Here is a 21,987-nt window from a genome sequence, read left to right on the forward strand (position 1 = left end):
AATAGCCTCTGGGTAGCCAACCCAGGCGTGCCACGTGGGCAATGCAGATAGGTCCACATACACGGAAGCAAGCCAGATCCTCAGCCTTAGCCAAATGTGGAATTGTTCGTGACAGAGAGCACTCACCATCCGGAAGGTGGAAGGCAGAAACCAGCTCCATCTTTAAGGCATAGCATTCCGCAGCTCTCTACAGTTCCCCCTTTTTGTTTTAGACGCATCAGGCAAGAGTAGAGGTCTGATCTCTGATATTAGAAATAAATTGGGACTTTGTACCGTTGTTCATTTAGGTGTCATCCACCCAAAGAGCATCAGACCCGTCCAATACCTTTTTCTCAGAGGCGGGACCTGGGGCATCAACACGCATGCAACCAGACATGCTCTTCTCTGGGTCCAAAGCGGCTGACCCTGAGTGTAGTGCTTAGCCTTGCATCCTGAGCATAACATTTTAGCTTTTTATGATATCCAACCATGCTTGGGGAGAATGTCCTGCTTCAATGGCTGTAAAGGCCTGAATGATCATGGCTGCATCACACTGTTGTGAGACTCTAATCTTGCATATATACCACAGGCAAACCAAGGAGACCAACACCAGAAGGCCTGCTACCGCTCCCATGCCCGCCCATTCCTTCAGATGATTCATGGCTGCAGCAATCCGTGTTGATAATCCTGTGGCTAGTCCTGCGTCCATTCTGGTAGAATTTACTGTGACAATGGCCACTCTTAGCTGATTTTAAAATTATGTATCTGAGTATCAAGTTGATAGGAGGTGGAGTTGTGATTATTGTCCACTTGGTGTCTGTAATCCCTTGTGAATGGGGCTTGCCTATGGAGGATTATCTTGATTAGAATAATTGAGAATCCCCTCTTTTCCTAATTATAGCTGTGATAGGTCCAGCTGCTTCAAACCCTTGCTGTTGTTACTTTCCTTCTATAATGGAGTATACCCTGGAAGTCTGGGCCAAAACAGGCCCTTCTTTGTTACTCAGATAAGTCAATTTATTTCAGAGAAGAGGAAAGCATTTAAGATAATGCAACACATCACCACACAAACATGTAAATAATAGCATAATAAAACCTGGGGTTGAGGGTGAGAATCAGGACCTAGAGTCTTTGTAGTGACCCCAAATATCCAATATACACTTACGTTGCTTTCTTTTTTAAACTTCTTTAAAGGAAATAAACCATATAAAATGATAATGTTATATTTTTGAGTTTGTACTTTAAATAGACATAAGATGAATGATCATAATGACCCCAAAAGGATTAAAGAAAATAGAGATATACAAAATCAAGTCTTCCATCATAGTGGATGTAAGCTGTTATAAGACTAATACTGACAAATTTAAGTTTATGTGGGAATCCCTTCTAGTTACCACTGACAAAGTCACTTAAAAGGTTTGAGGGGCTGCTCAATGCTTAACAACACTTGTTGTTCTTCCATAGGATCCAGGTTTAGTTCCCACAATGGATGGTTCACAACGGCTTGTACCCCAGCTTCAGGGGAACTGATTCCCTCTTTTGGTCCCTGTGGGCATCTGTACACTCATAATATTCACACAGACACACATTCACATGAATAAAAATAAACTGTAAAATATATCTTAAAAGTTGTGAGAGAATGATGAACAACAGTGAAAGGGTAAAGTCAAATCTTACAACTTGTAGGAAGAAACAAAAATGGCAGCAGTGTCCTGATCACACTAAATGGAAACTAGCCAAGCAATCTAATTAAAAGACAAATCTTCTGATTTCTAAATTACAACTTGGTAAAATTTTTAAGTTAATAACTGACAATATGTCATATTGAATAATGGATCACAATGAAATTATGGTGAAATCATCAAACCAGTGATTTTAAAGTTTATCCCAGAAACCAGAACAAGATATATGAATAAAATCCGATGGAACATCAAGAGAAACAATCTACTATTATAGTTGGAGAGTTCAACATTTCTCTATCAACAACTGATGACAAGAAAGAAGTCAAGGGAAGAGCCTGAAAACAGTATCCAAAGACGGGCCTCCTCAGCCTTTGAAAAGGTGTTCAGCTGCAGTGTCACACAAGCCTACAAGTTTCCAGAAACTGTGAAAGCCTCGATGGAAAAAAAAAGGAGGGAGGAGAACTGCCTTCACAGTGGTCTCTGATCACAACAGAATCTAAGTAAAAATCAGTGCAGAAAAATAACGGGAAATTTTCCAATATTTGTCAATATCCGTGCGAATGACTCAAAAAGAGAAAAAGACAAAAAGTAAATGAAAATAAGAGATACTAAATATATGAAGAGTCTGAGAGTTAAGAAACCATCTGAAAGTAACAAACTGAGCCTCCACTTCAAAACATCTCAAAAACTGCAGAATGTGGTAGACTGTGGGAAATAAAGAACAGACATTAGTGACATTGACAAAGCGATGGATTGGTCGAAGCTCAGAGAAGCAAGGCAAGGACCCTTTGGAAAGTGGGAAGATGGATGAGAGCAAGAAGCAATTTACCTGCCATCCTTTGGTTTTATGCCCCAAAATAGTATAGCTGGGTCTTGAGGAAGATTGCTATCCTAGTTTCTGAAGAACTGTCACATTGATTTCCATAGTGGCTGTACAAGTTTGCACTACCAATAGCAATGGAGTCTATACACAAAGGAGGCTCCATCCTACAACAAGAACACTTGCTCAGCTCTGTTCATTGTGGTTTTATTCACAATAAACCAGAAACTGGAAACAATCTAGATGTACTTCAACTGAAGAATGGATAAAGAAAATATAGTCCATTTACACAGTGGAGTATTACTTAACTCTTTAAAAAAATGACATTATTAAATGTGTGCAAATGGATGGAACTCGAAAAAAAAAAGTCATCCTCAGTGAGGTATACCAGATCCAGAAAGAAAAATATGATATGTAGTCCCTTATAAATGAAAATTAGCTGTTAAGGAAATGATAATCAAGCTACAATTCATAGACACAGAGAAGCTATGTAAAGAGGCAAGCTCTGGAGGGGGATGCATGGATCTCCTTTGGGAGAAGGCCTGCTATTCTCTGAAAAGGAAACAGAGGGGGAGCGAGTCTGGGGAAAGGGGCGGTGGGAGGTGTTGGGAGAGTAGAGGGAGGGAAACTATGGTCAGAATGTATTGTATGAGAGAAGAACTTATTTTTAATTAAAAATAAATAACTACGTAAATAAATAAATATTGTCCACATCATGAAAAATGGATTTTTAACATGCAAGAATATAATTAATAAGATGAACACCTTCTCAAACAAGATGTGGCCATTTCAATAAAATGAATCATGATCACAGCTCAGTCTGAGATAAATCATTTGAATAGTCCCATGAGAATGAAAATGAATTAAGTTAATAATTTTTTAAAAAATTCCATGAAGACAGCTTTAGTGTAAGATTATTTAGATGAACCTGCTAAATGTTCAAAGAAAAATTAACTCTGCCTTTTATTCGTTATGGTTTCCTATCTCTATCTGTTGCAAGAAGTTTCCTTGATGAGGGGTGAAGAGTACACTCATCTGTGGGTACAAGACAAATGTTTATATGTTGTGCTTAGGGAATGTGCTGGATTATTAAATTAGTGGCTTTAAGTTCTACTCTATGACTTCACTAACACTGAGTAGTAGCTCAGTTTTCAGTACAAAAAAATGCAGCATTATAGAGCTCCGACTCAATGGATATATCTATAAATACTCCCACACCTCAGTCTTAGGAACATTGCAGAAGAAAAGAAAAGATTATAAGAGCCAGACGTCTTATATTATTATTATCCTACTTCTTTCATAAGATACCCTGCATTCTGCCCAAAGTTTGGCCATAAGTCTCAACATCTGCTTTGATAGTCTGTAGGGCAGAGCCTTTCAGAGGCCCTCTGTGGGAGGCTCCTAACTTGTTTCCTGTTTTCTTCTTGTGGTGTCAATCCTCTTCCTCTCTCTTGATTAGTTTCTTTAGGTGTACAGATTTTAGTAGGTTTATCCTATATTATATGTCTATATGAGTGAGTATATACTGTGTGTGTCTTTCTGCTTCTGGGATAGCTCAATCAGGATGATCCTTTCCAGATCCCAACATTTACCTGAAAATTTCATGATTTCTTTGTTTTTCATTGCTGAGAAATTGTGTAGATGTACCACAATTTCTGCATCCATTCTTCAGTTGAGGGGCATCTGGGTTGTTTCCAGCTTTTGGCTATTACAAATAATGCTGCTACAAACATGGTTGTGCAAATGTCCTTATTGTGTACTTGAGCCTCTTTTGGATATATGCCTAGGAATGAAGATCTGGAGAGGACAGGAGTTCCACAAGGAGAACAACAGAGCCAAAAAAATTAAGCACAGGTGTCTTTCCTGAGACTCATACTCCAACCAAGTACCATGCATGGAGATAACCAAGAACCCCTGCACAGATGTAGCCCATGGCAGTTCAGTGTCCAAGTGGGTTCCATAGTAATGGGAACAGGGACTGCTTCTGACATGAACTGATTGGCCTGCTCTTTGCTCACCTCCCTCTGAGGGGGGAGCAGCATTACCAGGCCACAGAGGATGACAATGCAGCCACTCCTGATGAGACCTAACAGACTAGGATCAGAAGGAAGAAAAAGAAACTCTCCCCTACGGTGGACTTGGGGAGGGGAGTGTGTGGAGAAGGTGGAGGAAGGGAGGTGTTGGGAGGAGAGGAGGGAGGGAACTAGAGGGGGGATACAAAGTAAATAAAGTATAATTAAAAAAAATAAGAGCCAGAGGATCAAGGAGGTTGTTGTGAGAGTATGTCTCCTACTAATATCAAACGCTATATACCCATTTAGTCTCACCAACATGACTGCATAAGCATGAATTGAATAAGGATGACATCAGTGGATATACAAAAATTAATGGGGGAGATCCCATGAGGCCTCTACTCTACACAAAGAAATATAAACAGCTGAGGAAAGCTGGAAATGGAAAGGTGGGCCTCTCCACAAAAATGCATACCAATTGGTGGTCCAGCATCAAAGGGTCAGCCCTGAAACCATACAATCAAGTAGCATTATATAGATTGAGCAGGTTATGTTTAGGAATATATATGTTTACACATAAGTGTATATAATAATAATTAAAAGAAAAGGAGGCCACAGACTGGGAGATCTTCACCAACCTTATATCTGACAGAGGGCTAATATCCAGAATATATAAAAACTCAAGAAGTTAAAAAGCAACATGTCAAGTAATCCAATTAAAAAATGCGATACAGAGCTAAACATAGAATTCTCAACAGAGGAGTATCGAATGGCAGAGAAACACTCCGGACATAAATCCACACACTCATGGACACCTGATTTTTGACAAAGATGCCAAATCCATTCAATGGAAAAAAGACTGCATCTTCAACAAATGGTGCTGGTCTAACTGGAAGTCTACATGTACAAAAATGCAAATAGATCCATACTTATCACCCTGCACAAAACTAAAGTCCAAGAGGATCAAAGACCTCAACATAAAACTAGACACACTAAACCATTTGGAAGAAAAAGTGGAGAACACCTTTGAACTCATTGGCACAGGAGAAAACTTCCTGAAGAGAACACCAACAGCACAGGCTCTAAGAGCAACAATCAATAAATGGGACTTCATGAAACTGAAAAGCTTCTCTAAAGCAAAGAATACTATTCTCAGAACAAAAACAACAGTCTACAGATTGGGAAAAGATCTTCACCAACCCTATATCTGACACAGGGCTAATATCCAGTATATATAAAGAACTAAAGAAGGTAAACAGCAAAAAATCAAGTAATCCAATTAAAAACATGCAGTACAGAGCTAAACAGAGAATTCTCTGCAGAGGAATATCGAATGACAGAGAAACATTTAAAGAAATGCTCAACCTCATTAGCCATTAGGGAAATGCAAATCAAAACAACCCTAAGATTTCACCCTACACCCATCAGAATGGCTAAGATCAAAAACTCAAGAGACAACACATGCTGGAGAGGTTGTGGAGAAAGGGGAACCCTCCTCCACTGATGGTGGGAATGTAAACTTGTACAAGCACTCTGGAAAGCAATCTGGCACTTTCTCAGACAATTAGGAATAGTGCTTCCTCAAGATCTAGCTATACCATTCCTAAGCATATACCCAAAAGATTCTCAAGTACACAAAAAGGACATTTGCTCAACCATGTTTGTAGCAGCCTTATTTGTAATAGCCAGAAGCTGGAAACAGCCCAGATGCCCCTCAGTGGAGTAACAGATGCACAAATTGTGGTATATCTACACAATGGAATATTAGTCAGCAATAAAAAAACAAGGAAATTATGAAATTTGCAGATAAATGGTGGGACCTGGAAAGGATCATCTTGAGTGAGCTATCCCAGAAGCAGAGGGATGCACACAGTATATACTCAGTCATATAGACACATAATATAGGATAAACCTACTAAAATCTGTACACCTAAAGAAATTAATCAAGAGGGAGGACTTTTGCTAAAATGCTCAATTCTTATCCAGAAAGGCAAAGAGGCTGGACATCAGAAGAAGGAGAAAAGAGGAAACAAGTCAGGAGCCTGACACAGAGGACCTCTGAAAAGCTCTGCCCTGCAAACTATAATAAATAAAAAGAAAAGGAGGCCATGAAGGAAAGCAGAGAGAGGTATATGGGATATTTTAGTGGAATGGAAGAGAGAAATGTTCAAATTAAATTATAATCTCAAAAAAAAGAGGAAAATTAACAGTAGTTCTACTTGATCTCTTCTAGTAAAGATCAGGAGCATTCCTGTTTTCTTCTTCTCATGTCCTTCCTCTTTGCCTTTCAGGATGGGGATTGAGCATTTTAGTCAGGATCCTCTCTCTTGATTTTTTTTTAGATGTACAGATTTTAGTAGGTTTATCCTATATTACATGTCTATATGAGTGAGTATATACCGTGTGTGTCTTTCTGCTTCTGGGACAGCTCACACAAGATGATCCTTTCCAGGTCCCACCATTTATCTGCAAATTTCATGATTTCCTTATTTTTCATTGCTGAGTAAGATTCCATTGTGTAGATGTACCACAATTTCTGCATCCATTCTTCAGTTGAGGGGCATCTGGGTTGTTTCCAGCTTCTGGCTATTACAAATAAAGCTGCTACAAACATGGTTGAGCAAATGTCCTTATTGTGTACTTGAGCCTCTTTTGGATATATGCCTAGGAGTGGTTTGGCTGGGTCTTGAGGAAGCGCTATTCCTAGTTGTCTGAGAAAGCGCCAGATTGATTTCCAGAGTGGTTGTACAAGTTTACATTCCCACCAGCATTGGAGGAGGTTCCCCTTTCTCCACATCCTTTCCAGCATGTGTTGTCACTTGAGTTTTTCATCTTGGCCATTCTGATGGGTGTAACGTGAAATCTCAGGGTCATTTTGATTTGCATTTCCCTAATGGCTAATGAGGTTGAGCATTTCTTTATGTGTTTCTCTGCCATTCGATACTCCTCTAAAGATAATTCTTTGTTTAGCTTTCTTCCCCATTTTTTAATTAGATTACTTGGTTTGCTGTTCTAGGAACCTGCCACAGAGGGCCTCTGAAAGCCTCTGCCCTGCATACTATCAAAGCAGATGCTGAGACTTATGGTCAACTGTTGGGCAGTGTGCATGGAATCTTATGTAGGAAGTGGGAAGTAGTAAGATCTGGAGATGACAGGAACTCCACAAGGAGAGTAACAGAACCAGAAAATTTGAACACAGGGGTCTTCCCAGAGACTCATACTCCAACCAAGTACCATGCATGGAGATAACCTAGAACCCCTGCACAGATGTAGCCCATGGCAGTTTAGTGTCCAAGTGGGTTACAGAGTAATGGGAAGAGGGACTGCCTTTGACATAATCTGATTGGCCTGCTCTTTGATCACCTCCCCGTGAGGAGAGCAGCCTTACTAGGCCACAGAAGATGACAATGCAGGCACTCCTGATGAGATCTGATAGACTAAGATCAGAAGGAAGGAGAGGAGGACCTCCCCTATCAGTGGACTGGGGGAGGGGCATACGTGAAGAAGAGGGAGAGAGGGAGGGGAGGAGGGAGGGGCTTATGGGGAATACAAAGTGAATAAAGCATAATTAATAAAAAAAGTTAAAAAAACAAATAAAAAGATCAGAAGCATTATTGTTACCTCAAAACCAGGGATGGATATCTAAAGAAAATATCCCTCATGAATATTACTGTATAACTCTTAAAATGCCAGCAGTATTTTGTGTATATTTGTGACATAACAGTATCTATATCTATATATTTATATCTATATGTATATCAATGATACATGCAAGTAATTATAGAAGATAAATGAGTAGAATTTACTTTAGAGACCTGAGGTTGGTTTGGTATTTAAAAATTCACCATGTTAACAGGTTAAGTAGAAACATCACAAGACCATAACATTTGATCCAGACAAAGTATTTGAGAAAATTAAATATTGTTAATTCACTGTACTAAAAAGTCACTGTGCCCTGGAAGTATATGAACTAAATGCAAGCCCTTTTCCCTCGGACTTCTCAACACCCAGGCCGTAAGCAAGCTCTCTCTTTCCCTCTTCCAGTGTCAACTTCTTTTCTAACTGGGAAAAATAAGGCTTCTTAAGACTCAGCTGCTGTTATGCCCCAGCTCTAGCAGGAGGGCACTTATATAAGATAATTTCACAGTGCTGGCTATATTGATGAACCTTGATTAAATGAATGTGCATAGCTAAAGAACAAAACAAAACAAAACAAAAAAGAATCTCTGAATCTTCAAAAATATTTTTCAAACTTGAGAGGGACAGCTTAGAAATTTACTAGAAATACATTTGCTGAGGCTTAGTTTTAATTCTATTTTTTTTCTTTTTCTTTTATTCTAAAACAAGTAAGGAAAGCATTCTTTTTTTTTTTTTTCGAGGAGAATCAGTAATATAAGGTTTTCTGGGAGCACTTCCAGTTCTACATTGATGTACTAAACTGTCTGAGCTATTCAAACATTAGAACACATCTTACTAACATTACTGTGGTTTCTACTATGAGGAAGAATTGATGTTAATTCTTGTTTTAAAAACTCTTATTTTTATACCTTTTCCCACTATGTGAGTCTGAAAATATAACACCATTTTTTTATATATAAACATGCCTTATAGTTGAAGGGGAAAAAAAACTCTAGAAACATATATACTAAGAATTTAACAATGAATGGAGGGTTTGAAAAATATTTTTTCTGATTGTAAATATTATAAGCCTCAAATATGAAACATTTGGAACATGTACCATTGATGTTGGGAGGTAATCATGGTCCAGAGATGCCCCAAGATGACCTTTGGTAATTTGCTTGGTTTCAGCAAATCCAGAAATACAGCAAATACAGAACTGGTAAAAGTGTAAAGAGTTTCTTCCACCTTGCAGTATAGTGTAACCATTTTCCTTGGCTCAGATTGACTGACTTATTTTTTTTATTATTAAATAAAGTTCCATCTTTTCTGGGCCTATTGTACAGTTTCTGGACTGAAGACTTAGAATCTCATGGGTGACAGATATGTCAGAAAACCTGGTGTACAGACACAAGGTAAATTCAAATATATTGTTGTCAGTGGCCCCTTCATTAATAGAAGAGTAAATAAACAGGGGTCTGAAACATAGCTTCTGGTACATCAAGAAAGCAAATTTACCTAAAAGCAGCACTCCATGGAATCCATATAATGTTCTGAAACTCATTCTCTAAAACATATTATGGCTTCAGTAAAACAAAACAAACAAACAAACAAACAAAAACATTAGAAAAGAAAGTCTGTGGTTTGATGAGGCAACTTACCATCAAAGGTGTTTGTCACCACATTTGGCCCCCTGAAACCTACATGGTGGATGTTGTGCTCTGATCTCCACATGCACACCATAGCATGTACTCACTCACATACATGCACATACACACTGACACAAACAGGCAAATAAACATATCAAAAATGTAAGAGGTCTGTGCTAGGACTGGACTGAGATCAAACATCCATATACAGCTATTCCGCCTCCCATGGTCTTGCAACTTTCCACAGCAATGTTGATAGACTGGTGGGCAGTCACCCAGATTAATCATTTCCCATTGTTCTAGTGCCAGCGGTATTAACTTCACACCATCCTCAGATCTGTCTGAGAATAAAACCCAGACCAAGTGTACCATTTTGTTAACTCCTGATATCTGCAAATTTATTACAAAAGAAAGCAAATGCTGTTCTAATGTTCCATATCCCCGACTTAAGACACACTGAGGGAGACTTGTGACATTCCCAGCTAAGTCTGTAAGTCTCATTAAAATGGTGGACTTGTTAGCTCCTTTTCACAAAAGAAATTTTGTTCTAAGTTCAGTGTAGTTAGTCCTGATAAAAGAGCTAATCACAACACCATGTAGCTCTGGATAAGGCTCATACATTAAGAGCTCCGTGCACTGATTAAAAAATGCTTTGAGTACCAAGGAACAATAGATAAAACCAACACAGTTTGATAGCAAGCCTTTGACAAAACAAAATTGCACACACCTTATACCACTGGAAAAAAATAAAAAAGAAAATGACTGGCTTTGGCTTGTCAGAGTGATAAGAAGAAAAACTGTAGGCAAAAGGCCCAGAAATACTGCCCACACGTTTGAGGCAGGAGCAAGCAGCCTACAGTGGGAAAACTCCTTGTCTCTGTGGTGTCACATCCAAGTGCCTTCTCTAGGCTAATTATTTTGCTAGGCTCCCTGGAAACTGAGGGTCAGTTCCAGTAAGTACAATGAACTCCTTTGCACAGCGATATCATAGTAAAAACTACTTGTATCACAGTGAAAACCTGAAGTTAGCTAAGGCTCATAGGGTATGTATTGCTGGAGGCCAGGCCTGCGACCTGCCAGGCCTACCTGCCTCTATGAATGAAATTATTGATATATGCTGTGCTTGTCAAAGGGCCCAGTGAAGACTGAACAAAGGGCACAAACTCTCACAAATTTTCTCTGTATTAAATATAAAAATTAATTTAGGACTGATAGTAAGAATAACTGATTAAGAGGACTGGAGAGATAGCTCAGAGGTTAAGAGTACTGGGTGTTCTTCCAAAGGTCCTGAGTTCAATTTCTAGCAACCACATGGTAGCTCACAACCATCTTTTTTTTTAATTACATTTTATTCACTTTGTATCCCAGTTGTAGCCCCCTCTCTCTTCCCCTTCCAACCCTGCTTTCCTCCCTCTTCTCCTCCCCTAGTCCACTGATAGGGGAGGTCCTCCTCCCCTTCCGTATGACCCTAGTCTATCAGGTCTCATCAGGGCTGGATGCATTGTCTTCCTCTGTGGCCTGTCGAGGCTGCTCCCCCCCCCCAGGGGGAGGTGATCAAAGAATAACTGATTAAGCATGATTTTAAGGGAATATATGTTAATTTATGAATTCAATCACGAATTTTCATCTTTTAGTCGAGAGGTTCATTAAAGCAGGCAGAGGTTTTCTGCTTTCCTCTGTGAATTACAGAGGGAGGATGACTTGGTAGCTTTTGAAGATTTTTTTTTTAACTCAATCTTGCAGTCAAAGATAACTGTCACTATTTTTGGAATGATAACTATGAACCTAAACTGCTTTTATTTTCCATACTGCACTGGGGTAAATGTGAAGAGGGTGAGGTTTCACTTTGTTCTATGAGATGTATTTAAACACATATTTCTATTCTCATTTGAGTTATATATCTCATCATACTCCTGTTAAAAATGTGTTTCACTGAATTAAATGCTAGTAGCTAAATTCATGGACTATTTATTAAAGGAAGCTAGTGCAAAAATATCTTTATTCTACCTCACAGCAAGTACATTGAGGCAATAATAAGCAGACATTAGTTCTATTTATGGATGAAAACTATACACTTGACATGTGTTAGTTCTCTTAAATTCCTAACAGCTGCAAGAAAGAAAGCAATTTTCTTTTCATTTGTGATGGTCCCAGGAACTGCCAGAGGCTGCATTTTGAGGCAGAAATCTCCGTCCCCCACCCTTCATACCTTCAGCACTCTTTAAGGATAACACATGCTCATCTCTGGCCAATGACCAAGAAGACCCATCCACAAACAGATTTTACTAACTTATATACAACTGTATTCTGTACAGGCTGTCACCCTTAAACCTCTTTCTGGTCCCGGCCCAGATTACACATTTGACAGTGTAAATAGACACAGGAAACTCTAAGTCTATCTGCCTGGGCAGATGGGAGATTCATATAGCAAAGATACTGCCAGATACTTTCTCAAGCACACTGGTCTTGTTTTCTTGTCCAACTGGCAGAATTATACTACCCTGTGCTGCCGTGCCCCCTGGAGCTGCCCTTAGAGACAGGCCTTTAATTGGGAGATGGGCCCAATGACCTGTTGTATGTCAGGGTTGTCTCCTTTTGTTATAAAAATAGAATGTAATTGGAGGTCAATGTTGATGACCGAACATTAGCAGAAACTTTCTCAGCAAGCCTAAACTTCAATTATGGTACTTTTTTTTTCTGTCTATGGTTTCTAACAAGCCTGGTAGTATACTCTTTATCTCTAGTCATATTGGAGTTGGTGTTCCTTTAGCTAATGAGCATGGTAAGTGTACCCCTTATCTCCCGGCTGTACTCGGGGCAGAGCTCCTTGGCTAAATCCAACCTTGTATAACATAATGTTTCCTGAACATATTTACTAGTAAATTCTTATTGTATCAATTTTACTTCACTGTCCCCGGCATCAATGCCAGGTATGCTCATTTGTGATGGTCACAAGAACATCTCAGGGCCACATACTAGGTAAGTGGCAGAGCACAGTTCAAACACTGCATGACCATCTGGCCGTAGGGCATGACACCTGTTTCTGTCCTTACAGCAAGCAGCTGGGGAAGCATTTTAAAGCTTTATTTTCAGTATTAAGCACTGGTAATATCTAAAACTTTGTACACACGGTGTCGTTTTTGGACTTTGAAGAATTACTGAGAGTTGCTGCTATACTTGAGGCATGAATCAACTTCAAACATATCAGCTGTCCACATTACGCTGCAATGCTTTAGTCACAGTGCCGGAAGAACAGCCTTCCCTCTGACTGACAACCGGACTCTCCCTGGGACACCGCTGGAGCCTGTCAGTGGAATCTATGCCAAAAGAAAAGATACTACAGCGATTAATTTTGAGCCGCAGGCCTCTGCTTGATCTCATCATCTGATGTAAGGGCGTTTGAAAGCCTGGCTCTCACAGCCATGCCACTTCTGGGATGGCTCTGAGTCTTTAGATGATGGCTTTCATCCTACTTCCCTGCAGGATGTATCTCTGAAAAGCCTGCACCATTCTGAACCTTTTCTGTATAACTTCGTGCATCTGGCACCACACCCGATCACACACCATGGTCAACAAGTGCCACATGTCCTGACTAGATTGTTTAGAAAAGTTAACAAAGGTTCATGGACATTTTGATCAGTTATGATACGTCTAGGGAATGGATTAGCTTGCAAATGTCTGTATAGAGGAAGTAGTTCATTATGAGGCTCAGTACCAAACTCTCTTCTGCTTTCTTTTTAATCTGAAAGCTTTAGTTTCTCTTTATTTCTATTGGAAAATTTGATATATCCAAGATTCTGTGGTTCCTTCATGCTTAGAATTTCAGTATTTCTATGTTGTCATGCTTCCTGGTACAAACTGTGTTAGGTTTGCTTCTGTATTTTCCTCTAGATACTTAGAGATACACTTCCAGCCCACCATTTGACAGCCTAGTGTCTTCCTTTGCATTCATCCTTTGGACTGGACACTATCCTTGAACATGTAAATTCATCTTTTCTACCAATTTAGGATAAATTTTTTTTCCCTCTTTAACTTACTGTCTGTGAGCTCCATTCCTAAAACTGCATCTTTAGATTTACATTTTTTAAAGTTAAAGACTCTTATGTAAAAACTTCACATGTCAAACTCAGTGGGAGTTCTTTGACTGCCTCCCCCTGATGGGGATGCAGCCTTGCCAGGCCACAGAGGAGGACATTGCAGCCAGTTCTGATGAGACCGATAAGCTAGGGTCAGATGGAAGGGGAGGAGGACCTCCCCTATCCGTGGACTTTGAGAGGGGCATAGGAGGAGATGAGGGATGGAGGATGAAATTGGGAGGGGATGAGGGAAGGGGCTACAGCTGGGATACAAAGTGAATAAATTGTAATTAATATAAAAAATAAAAATTTAATAAAAAAACCTTCATCTCACCCACTCATTGCCAAATTATTATTTAGATTTGATGTCTCCTACTGACCAGCTTTAGTGTTCATGACCATATTTTCTTTTCTTGTTGCATGATCTTCTTGCATCTTAATTTAAAAATTCTGTATCTTTTGTGTTTAAATTTCTATTTTTTTTGTAATTAAGGTTCTGGAGCTCCACAGGGAGAACAACAGAACCAAAAAATCTGAGCCTAGGGGTCTTTCCTGAGACTGACACTCCAAACAAGGACCATTCATGGAGATAACCTAGAACCCCTGCACAGATGTAGCCTGTGGCAGCTCAGTTGCCAAATGGGCTCCCTAATAAGGGGAGCAGCGACAGGCTGTCTCTGATATGAACTCAGGGGCTGGCTCTTTGATCACCTCCCCCTGAGGGAGGAGTAGCCTGACCAGGCCACATAAGAAGACAATGCAGCCAGTCCTGATAGGCTAAGGTCAGATGGAAGGGGAGGAGGTCCTCCATTATTAGTGGACTGAGGAAAGGGCATGGGAGGAGATGAGGGAGGGAAGGAGGACAGGATTGGGAGGGGGTGAGGGTGGGGATACAGCTGGAATATTGTAATAAATAAAAATTATATTAAAAATAAACAAAAATTAAATCCTTTAAAACTAAAAAAATATGTTCTTTTGTGAAATTATTCATACTTTCTCTTTTAGGACTAAGTCTCAATATGTAAACTAGGCTGGCCTTGAACTCCTAAAGATCTACCTGCCTTTTAAGCACTAGGGATTAAAGGCATGCTCCACCAATGTTCCATTCTGGTAAAAACAGCTATTTCCACTCTAAAGTCATTGTTGGGATAACTTCAATATTTTAATCATCTCTTAGTCTCCTTCTGGCCTTTTTTGTGTTTCTCTAGGGTTTTGGTCAGTAGACAATATATACATTTTTGTAAAATCTGAACTGAGTCAGAACTAGGAAGGCATTTCCTTAAACATCTTCCTTTCTGCTGCCTCCACAGTCCACTTAAAGAAGTTATGACCCTTCATTCTTCTAACCTTTATCACCTCACATTAAACACAAGTGTACCTCTCAGCTGTAACGCAGAGACAACTATAACAAATCTTTCCCTTTCATCTTTTATCAGGTAGTTCTTCAGGATCCTTCTGAATAGATATATAATATACACATATATACTACACACATATTTAATTGCAAAACTGCATAGTATATACATACATATGTATACACATGAAGATATGTATATATACTATACATATACATGTATATACTATGCAATTAGATATACTTAATTGTTTATTTAATTATAAAAGCTGGTATATTACTCTAGTCATGAATTTATTATTGAATGTTAAGAACAAACATATGCACATTAGCAAATAGCAAGACCTCTAGAAACTCTAACTTTAGCTCCCTACTTTACACCTGCCAGAAGAAAACTAACTAACTGAAAGAGAGTTGACTACAACAACTACTAAGTACCAGGTACAAAGAGGAAAGAAAGACACAGACATAAAAATCATACTGATTTGCAAATGCCACTTGTCATATAGTTGGAGCTATATATTTGGAATAAATGATCACAATAGTATTTGTTACATTTTGTACATATTGTAACAAATAGTATTTGTTACAATCACAAATGTATTTGATACATTTCTCAATGTATCAAAAAATCAAAATTGTCTTAAATTTCACAGTAATAAAAAAAACTAGAATGTATTATTAAAGGACATTTCTCATCAGCTCCTTTTCTTTGTGAATTCTCAGTGGCACTGAGTCTCAAAGAAGTCAATATGGCAGAATATTCATGGTTGGCATAAAAGAGATTCATAAGCTGCCCAGTCCTGAGCAGTGCAGTTAGGCTTTCATAAACCAGCCACTCCTGAGCAATCTGGTTAGACTGGCAGATATAATGCCTCCACAGAGTTTATTCAAAAATACAGGTCAGTTCTAATTGCTTCCATTTCACCCACATGTAAACCTTGAACATATTTCCACCTTCAAATCAGCTGTTTTGTCTCAAATAGGGTCCTGGGTGCTCCTTGCCAAGACTTATTATTATCATGCAAGTGGCAGTCCACCAGGGCTTGGCTGGAGCCTGGGACTGACACAGAAGATAAAGGCCAATCTTCTCTGTTATCTGAAAGCTGACCTCATGAAGTGCTCCTACCTGCAGATGTTGTCACGATTTCTGTAGTGTTTCGGAGGCCCATGAAGTCAAACTGATAGAGCCGCCATGATTTCTGATCAGCTGCCTCAACTGAATTTTTCCTCCAACGATAAATCATTTCTTCTTTGGGGTAGCCATCTAAAAGCAGAGCAGATATTAGCACCTGCAAATTTAGATTTATACAACATTATGTCAAAATTTGTTTCTGATTACCTAGTAGTAGTTACAATGTTAAGTTCTGTTTTTTAGAGACATAGAAACTCCAAAAGTCAAAGGACAAACGGTTCCTGACACTGCCACCTGCCTTCATGATGAATAAAGAATTACTTAGCTAGGAGCCTGGCCATGTCTCTATGGGGACAGCAAGTAGGACTACTGTCTACATTTCCTTAACCTTGAACCATGACAGTGAGTTAACCTTTCGACAGAAGAGGTATTTTCCAGTGTTAGCATAAGCCCCAGGTTTGTCATCCTGGCCTACGTCCAATACCTAACATTCATTAATCAAGACTGTCGTTATTTGCACTGTGGATATGGCATCCACATTATGCATAATTCCATATATAGTTTTAATGAGCTTTTCTCATATGGGCTTTTGATGTTTCCTCCAAGAGGCAAAGACTACCTCACAGAAACCCCAGTACCAGACATGAGAAGCCCTCACGTGAGTTGTTGGCCAAGGATGTCTGGCAAGTTCCCAAAACATATAGCTTATTGTTTTTACCCTCATTACCTCCCCAGAGGTGGAAGGTATGTTCCTATTGCTGAAGATACCATACAATTCAGAGATAGGGTCTAGAGACATCATAGCTAGAACTGACCTGAATGATCCCTTTTTGAGTACTAGCTTTTGGACGTGAGAAGGCACCAAGTAAGCTTCCAAAGGAGGGAGGCAACCAACAGTTCTACCCTACTATGATATCTATGAAACAATAAATTACCAGCATGGCATGATAACTCTAAAGGTGCAGTAGTGGCACATATACCTTAGAATTAACCGTTTTCTCATTGATATTAAGAACCACTCACCAAGAAGGAAGCTATTGTATTGGAAACCTAGCTAATACTCAGTGCTAATGGAGCCATGGTTAAGGGAGGAGACTCTACAACCATTAACTTACTAAACTAGCATAATCCCTAACACAATCTGTAAACCTTCATTCTTATGCCCAAGCTAAGTTTATATATACATAAAATTTTAACTTAACAACTTTTTTTTGTATTTAAACTTTCAATATTTATATGCAAACTTTCAAAATGAATATATTATATTCATTACTGAAATGAAGTCATATAAATATTTTCTTTATATTATTTATGTAGTTTATAATAATTTTTTAATTTTTTTATTTTTTTAATCTTAATTACAGTTTGTTAACTTTGTATCCCAGCTGTATCCTACTCCCTCTTTCCCTCCCAATCCCATCCTCCTACCCTCATCTCCTCCCTGCCCCTTTCCAAGTCCACTGATAAGGGAGAATCTTCTCCCCTTACATCTGATACTGGTTTATCAGGTGTCTTCAGGACTGGCTGCAAAGTCCTCCTCTATGGCTTAGCAAGGCTGCTTCTCCCTGGGGGGAGGGTGTCAAAGAGCCTGCCATCGAGTTCATGTCAGGAACAGTCTCTGTTCCCCTTATTAGGCTACCCACTTGGATACTGAGCTACCAAGGGCTACAGCTGAGCAGGGGCTCTAGATTGCATCCATACATGGTCCTTGTTTGGAGAAACAGTCTCATAAAAGACCCCTAGATATATTTGGTCCTTGTGGAACTCCTGTCCTCTCCAGGTCCTATCAACTACCCCCACTTCTTTTTTTTGGTTCCCTTATTCTGCGGAACAACTTTTACATGGCCGTAAATACATTCACACAAATATATCTATGTATGTATGTATCATCTATCTGCTTTGCATTAGCTTTGTTATTTAGAGACACTGTTACTTTGTAAGCAATTGGAAAGAGGGCTTATATTCTACTGCTTCCACACTCATAGACCCTATCCTACTAACAGCAACCACATTAGTGGGTGTGTTTGTTGCAACTGATCATCTGAGCCAGTAGACATAGCATTACCAGCCAGAGCCCACAGTTCACATTATAGACTGTTAGATGGTCCATGGTTTTGACAAACACATATGGCATGCATTTGTCATTGATGTTGTATACATAGTGTATGGCATAGAACATCCAGTGTCTTCTTTCTATTCATCCCACAGTTAATCTGAAAACCACTGATGCTGTCAGTGGTTTGATTGATTGATTCCTACTTGATGCCTGTCTCCACCAATCTGACCTTAGCTCCAATTACTCAGAAATCTGAACTGGCCTCTATTCCTTTGACCTATCTCCTAAAATTGTCATTCACTCTCACTGGTGAAAATTTTAATTTTAGTCATTGTACTTTTCAAGGCCAGGATTTCTATTGGGTTCTTTTAAAATAGTTTCTATCTTTTTACTGCTGTTTATAAGATCGGATTATAATATTTTCATTTAATTATTTAGATATGATTTCCTGTAGATCTTTTAAAGTGTTTAATACAGCAGACTTAAAATCTCTTATTAGCACATCTATCATATGGGAACCTTCAGTGATGTGTGACTGCACGTGTGTATGTGTGTTTGTGTGTGCCCGGGTGTGTGAGTGTGTTCATATGTGCACACATGCAAAAAGAGACCATACGAAATCTTCGGGTTTTGTTCCTCAGAAATCACAAGCCATCCATCTTGTTTTAGGAGTGGGATCTCTCACTGACCTTTCAACTCCCTGATTTGGTTAGGCTGGCTGGCCAGAAAGCCTTCTCATAAATCCACCTGTCTCCTTTATTTCACCCAAGCAGCCGTGATGTGCATAATGTCATGCTTGCCCACCAAGCACTTCACTAGCTAAGATACATTCCTACCCCTTTGACAATTTCTATTTCAAGTATTTTTTTCTGTTTCCTTCCAGATTATGTAACATTTTTGGAAACTAGACATTTAAAAATATATTTTTACTAATTATTTTAAAACCAAATTCAATATTTTTGATCCTATTCACTCTTACTCTTTCCTCTATCCAGATCTATCCCCACCACCTCCCAGCTTAGTCTTTTATTATTAGTATTTTTCATAACCCACTAAGTACAGTTTGTATTCCAAAAAGAAGAATCTGGGTGTTTGGGGTGGTTTTCCACCTTCTCTTCTGAGGTGGTTCAGAGCATCAAGACAGAGCCTTTAGGTGTATGGTTCAGGTGTATGCCTGCACTCATAACTATCTTCACTGGTCTCTCTTGATTTCCAGCTTCAAGTTCTTCAGCTAAAGTGTGCTCATACCTACATTCATAGCCCAGAGCACACAATGGCCAAAAACAGTTTCTTGGGCACTGATCACCTTCCAGAGGCTTTACTGCCTTGATCTTTGTAGAAATGCAGATGACCACAGGTTTTCAACAAGCATCAGCAAGAGTTGCTGGTACCTTACAAATCAGGCTGTTAGCTACACCTTCCTGAAGACCTCACATTTACTCTTTGGTATTTGATTTTCTAAGATAGCACTGTCTCTGAAGTAGGCTTTATAACCAGTGATCAGCCTGCAGCCATTCAGGCTTTGCAGCCAGTCAGTGGACTGGAAGTCACAAGAAGTTGGGACCAGAACTTCCTTCCAAAGCCCTGATGCAGCCTGGCAGCACACTGGTAGAGCAGAACCTTTATGGAGACTTTCCATCTGTATCTCTTTTCTCCCTCTTGACATTTTATTTATGATATAGTGAATTGAATTTTTTTATATAAAACATGCTATTCATATCTACAGTTATTTTTGTTTGTGTGCTTAGAAAAGACAAAAATACCTTCTTAAAATATGCTCAGACAAATGTTTCTGAATTCTGACTAGTTAGTTTGTAGGTTTTCCTCCCCTTTGCTATACAGTTAAGGACTGGCCAGGCCCTTCTTGATTTTCATTCATGCTATACCTAGCCTACTCTGAGTAAGGATGCTCTGGGACTCCAAGTTCATGAGCTCAACCTTAGCTGGGCTAAGGTCTCTGCTCACAGGCTTCCCCTTCTCTTTAGCCATGGCTATCAGGGTTCACCGCCATTCCTCAGAGGCTGGCCTCATGAAGCCTGAGCATTGTCCTGTCCTCCCAATTCTCTTCTCTTTGATGACTACATTCTGAGTCTTGTTGTATTATTGCAGCATGGTGAGATGGCCAAGCTGCTTTCCCTCATGACTGAAGCCAATTGGCTGGCTGCTTTGGTTTGATTATTTTGCTTTTCCTAAGGGGGGCCTTGCTGTGTTGTTAACAGAATGACCCCAAGTTCCCCAGCTTATGTATTCAGAGACACTCACCACCCTGCTGGGCTCTCCTTATTTTTCTCTTTAATTTGTTATTCCTTCTGAGATTTGTTTTGGTCAGGGCTTTTCTTTTTAATGGACTCCATTCATGGTGCATGATATTCACAAATACTGATTGCTAATGCTTTAGGGTTTTCTTTTTTCCTTTCTCTCTCTTTGCATTTTGTTGTCAACATTTTAAAGAGAAACTGTCTGTGGTGGTTAGAAAACTGCAATTTTCGTATCAGCACAGAAAATGTCTACGTTTCCTTCCTTCCCTCTGCTTGACTTCGTAGTGTGGTTACTGAAGTTGAAACCCAGGTGCATGGCCCTCTCTGCCTCCTATGATGAAGCATCCCATGTTCACCTCCTCAGCGTAAAGCTTCAGAAGTAAGGTTTCTGAGCCTCTATTCAGAGACTCTAAGATGTACAAGAGAGTTCACCCATCATCTGAGCTTATTTTGTGCTGTGTAAGAACATAATTGAGGTCAGATACATTAAAGATAAAACAAAAGAAAAGTTTATTTAGCTCATAGATCTGGAGGTTTAAGAGCATGGTGATAGAACTAGCTTCTAGTCTGTGGCTCGAGAGCAGAAAGGGTGGTCATCACGTGGTGGCATGCATGTTAGAGCAGTGCAAGTGCAGGCAGAGAATGGAGTCACTGCAAGAGGTAAAACAAAGTTGCCTTGCTTTGTAATGATCCTCTCCTGAGGCGGTCAAACCTGAGGACAAGAACTTGTTCTCTCAGAACAGCATCAGTCCCTTCAAACACCATCCCCAACAATGTGAAACTGGGCACTGACACTCAAGGTCAAGTGCAGACACAGACATTCAAACCATCAGCAATACGTCTTGTGCTGATTTAATAAATGCATGTGCTTTCATTAAAATCAAGACTGGCATGATTTAAATGTGAAATTTCTCCTATGGACTTGTGTCTTGAACCATTAATCCCCACATGGTGGCAGCATTTGAGAATTTCATGGAACCTTCAGTACATTAGAGCCTTGGTGGAGGAAATGGGTCACCAAAGGTAAACCTTGAAGTCTGACAGACAAGCTCTACTTTTCGTACATGATCAGCTTTTTGGTTTTAGATGCAATGTGACATACTCCTCCATTCTTAAGTTCCCTTTTTTTTTTTCAGGCATTGGTCATAACAATAAAAGGGTAACTAATTTGTTATGGGTTTTTTCTGTTGCTGTGATAAAAATATCCTAACAAAAACCAACTGGGGCAAATGGTGTTTCTTCACCTTACAGTTCCAGATTACAGTCCATCACTTGAGGGTAAGTTAAGGCTAGAGCTTAAAGCAGCTAGTCACATCTTCAGAGAGAACAGGGAGAGAGAAAAAAGATC

The 21,987-nt window shown here is 39.4% G+C and overlaps 1 protein-coding gene across 1 annotated transcript in view; it reads right to left on the minus strand.

The window, feature by feature from the left end:
• Gabrg3 (gamma-aminobutyric acid type A receptor subunit gamma3) overlaps positions 1-21,987 on the minus strand; it is a 642,783-nt gene that overhangs the window by 48,919 nt on the left and 571,877 nt on the right. Inside the window, exon 6 of the mRNA XM_060367236.1 lies at positions 16,320-16,457. Coding sequence (XP_060223219.1) covers positions 16,320-16,457 — 138 coding nt within the window. The remainder of the gene's footprint in view (positions 1-16,319; positions 16,458-21,987) is intronic.

The sequence above is a fragment of the Meriones unguiculatus genome, chromosome 14 (genome assembly GCF_030254825.1).
Source record: "Meriones unguiculatus strain TT.TT164.6M chromosome 14, Bangor_MerUng_6.1, whole genome shotgun sequence".
Taxonomy (NCBI): Eukaryota; Metazoa; Chordata; class Mammalia; order Rodentia; family Muridae; genus Meriones; species Meriones unguiculatus.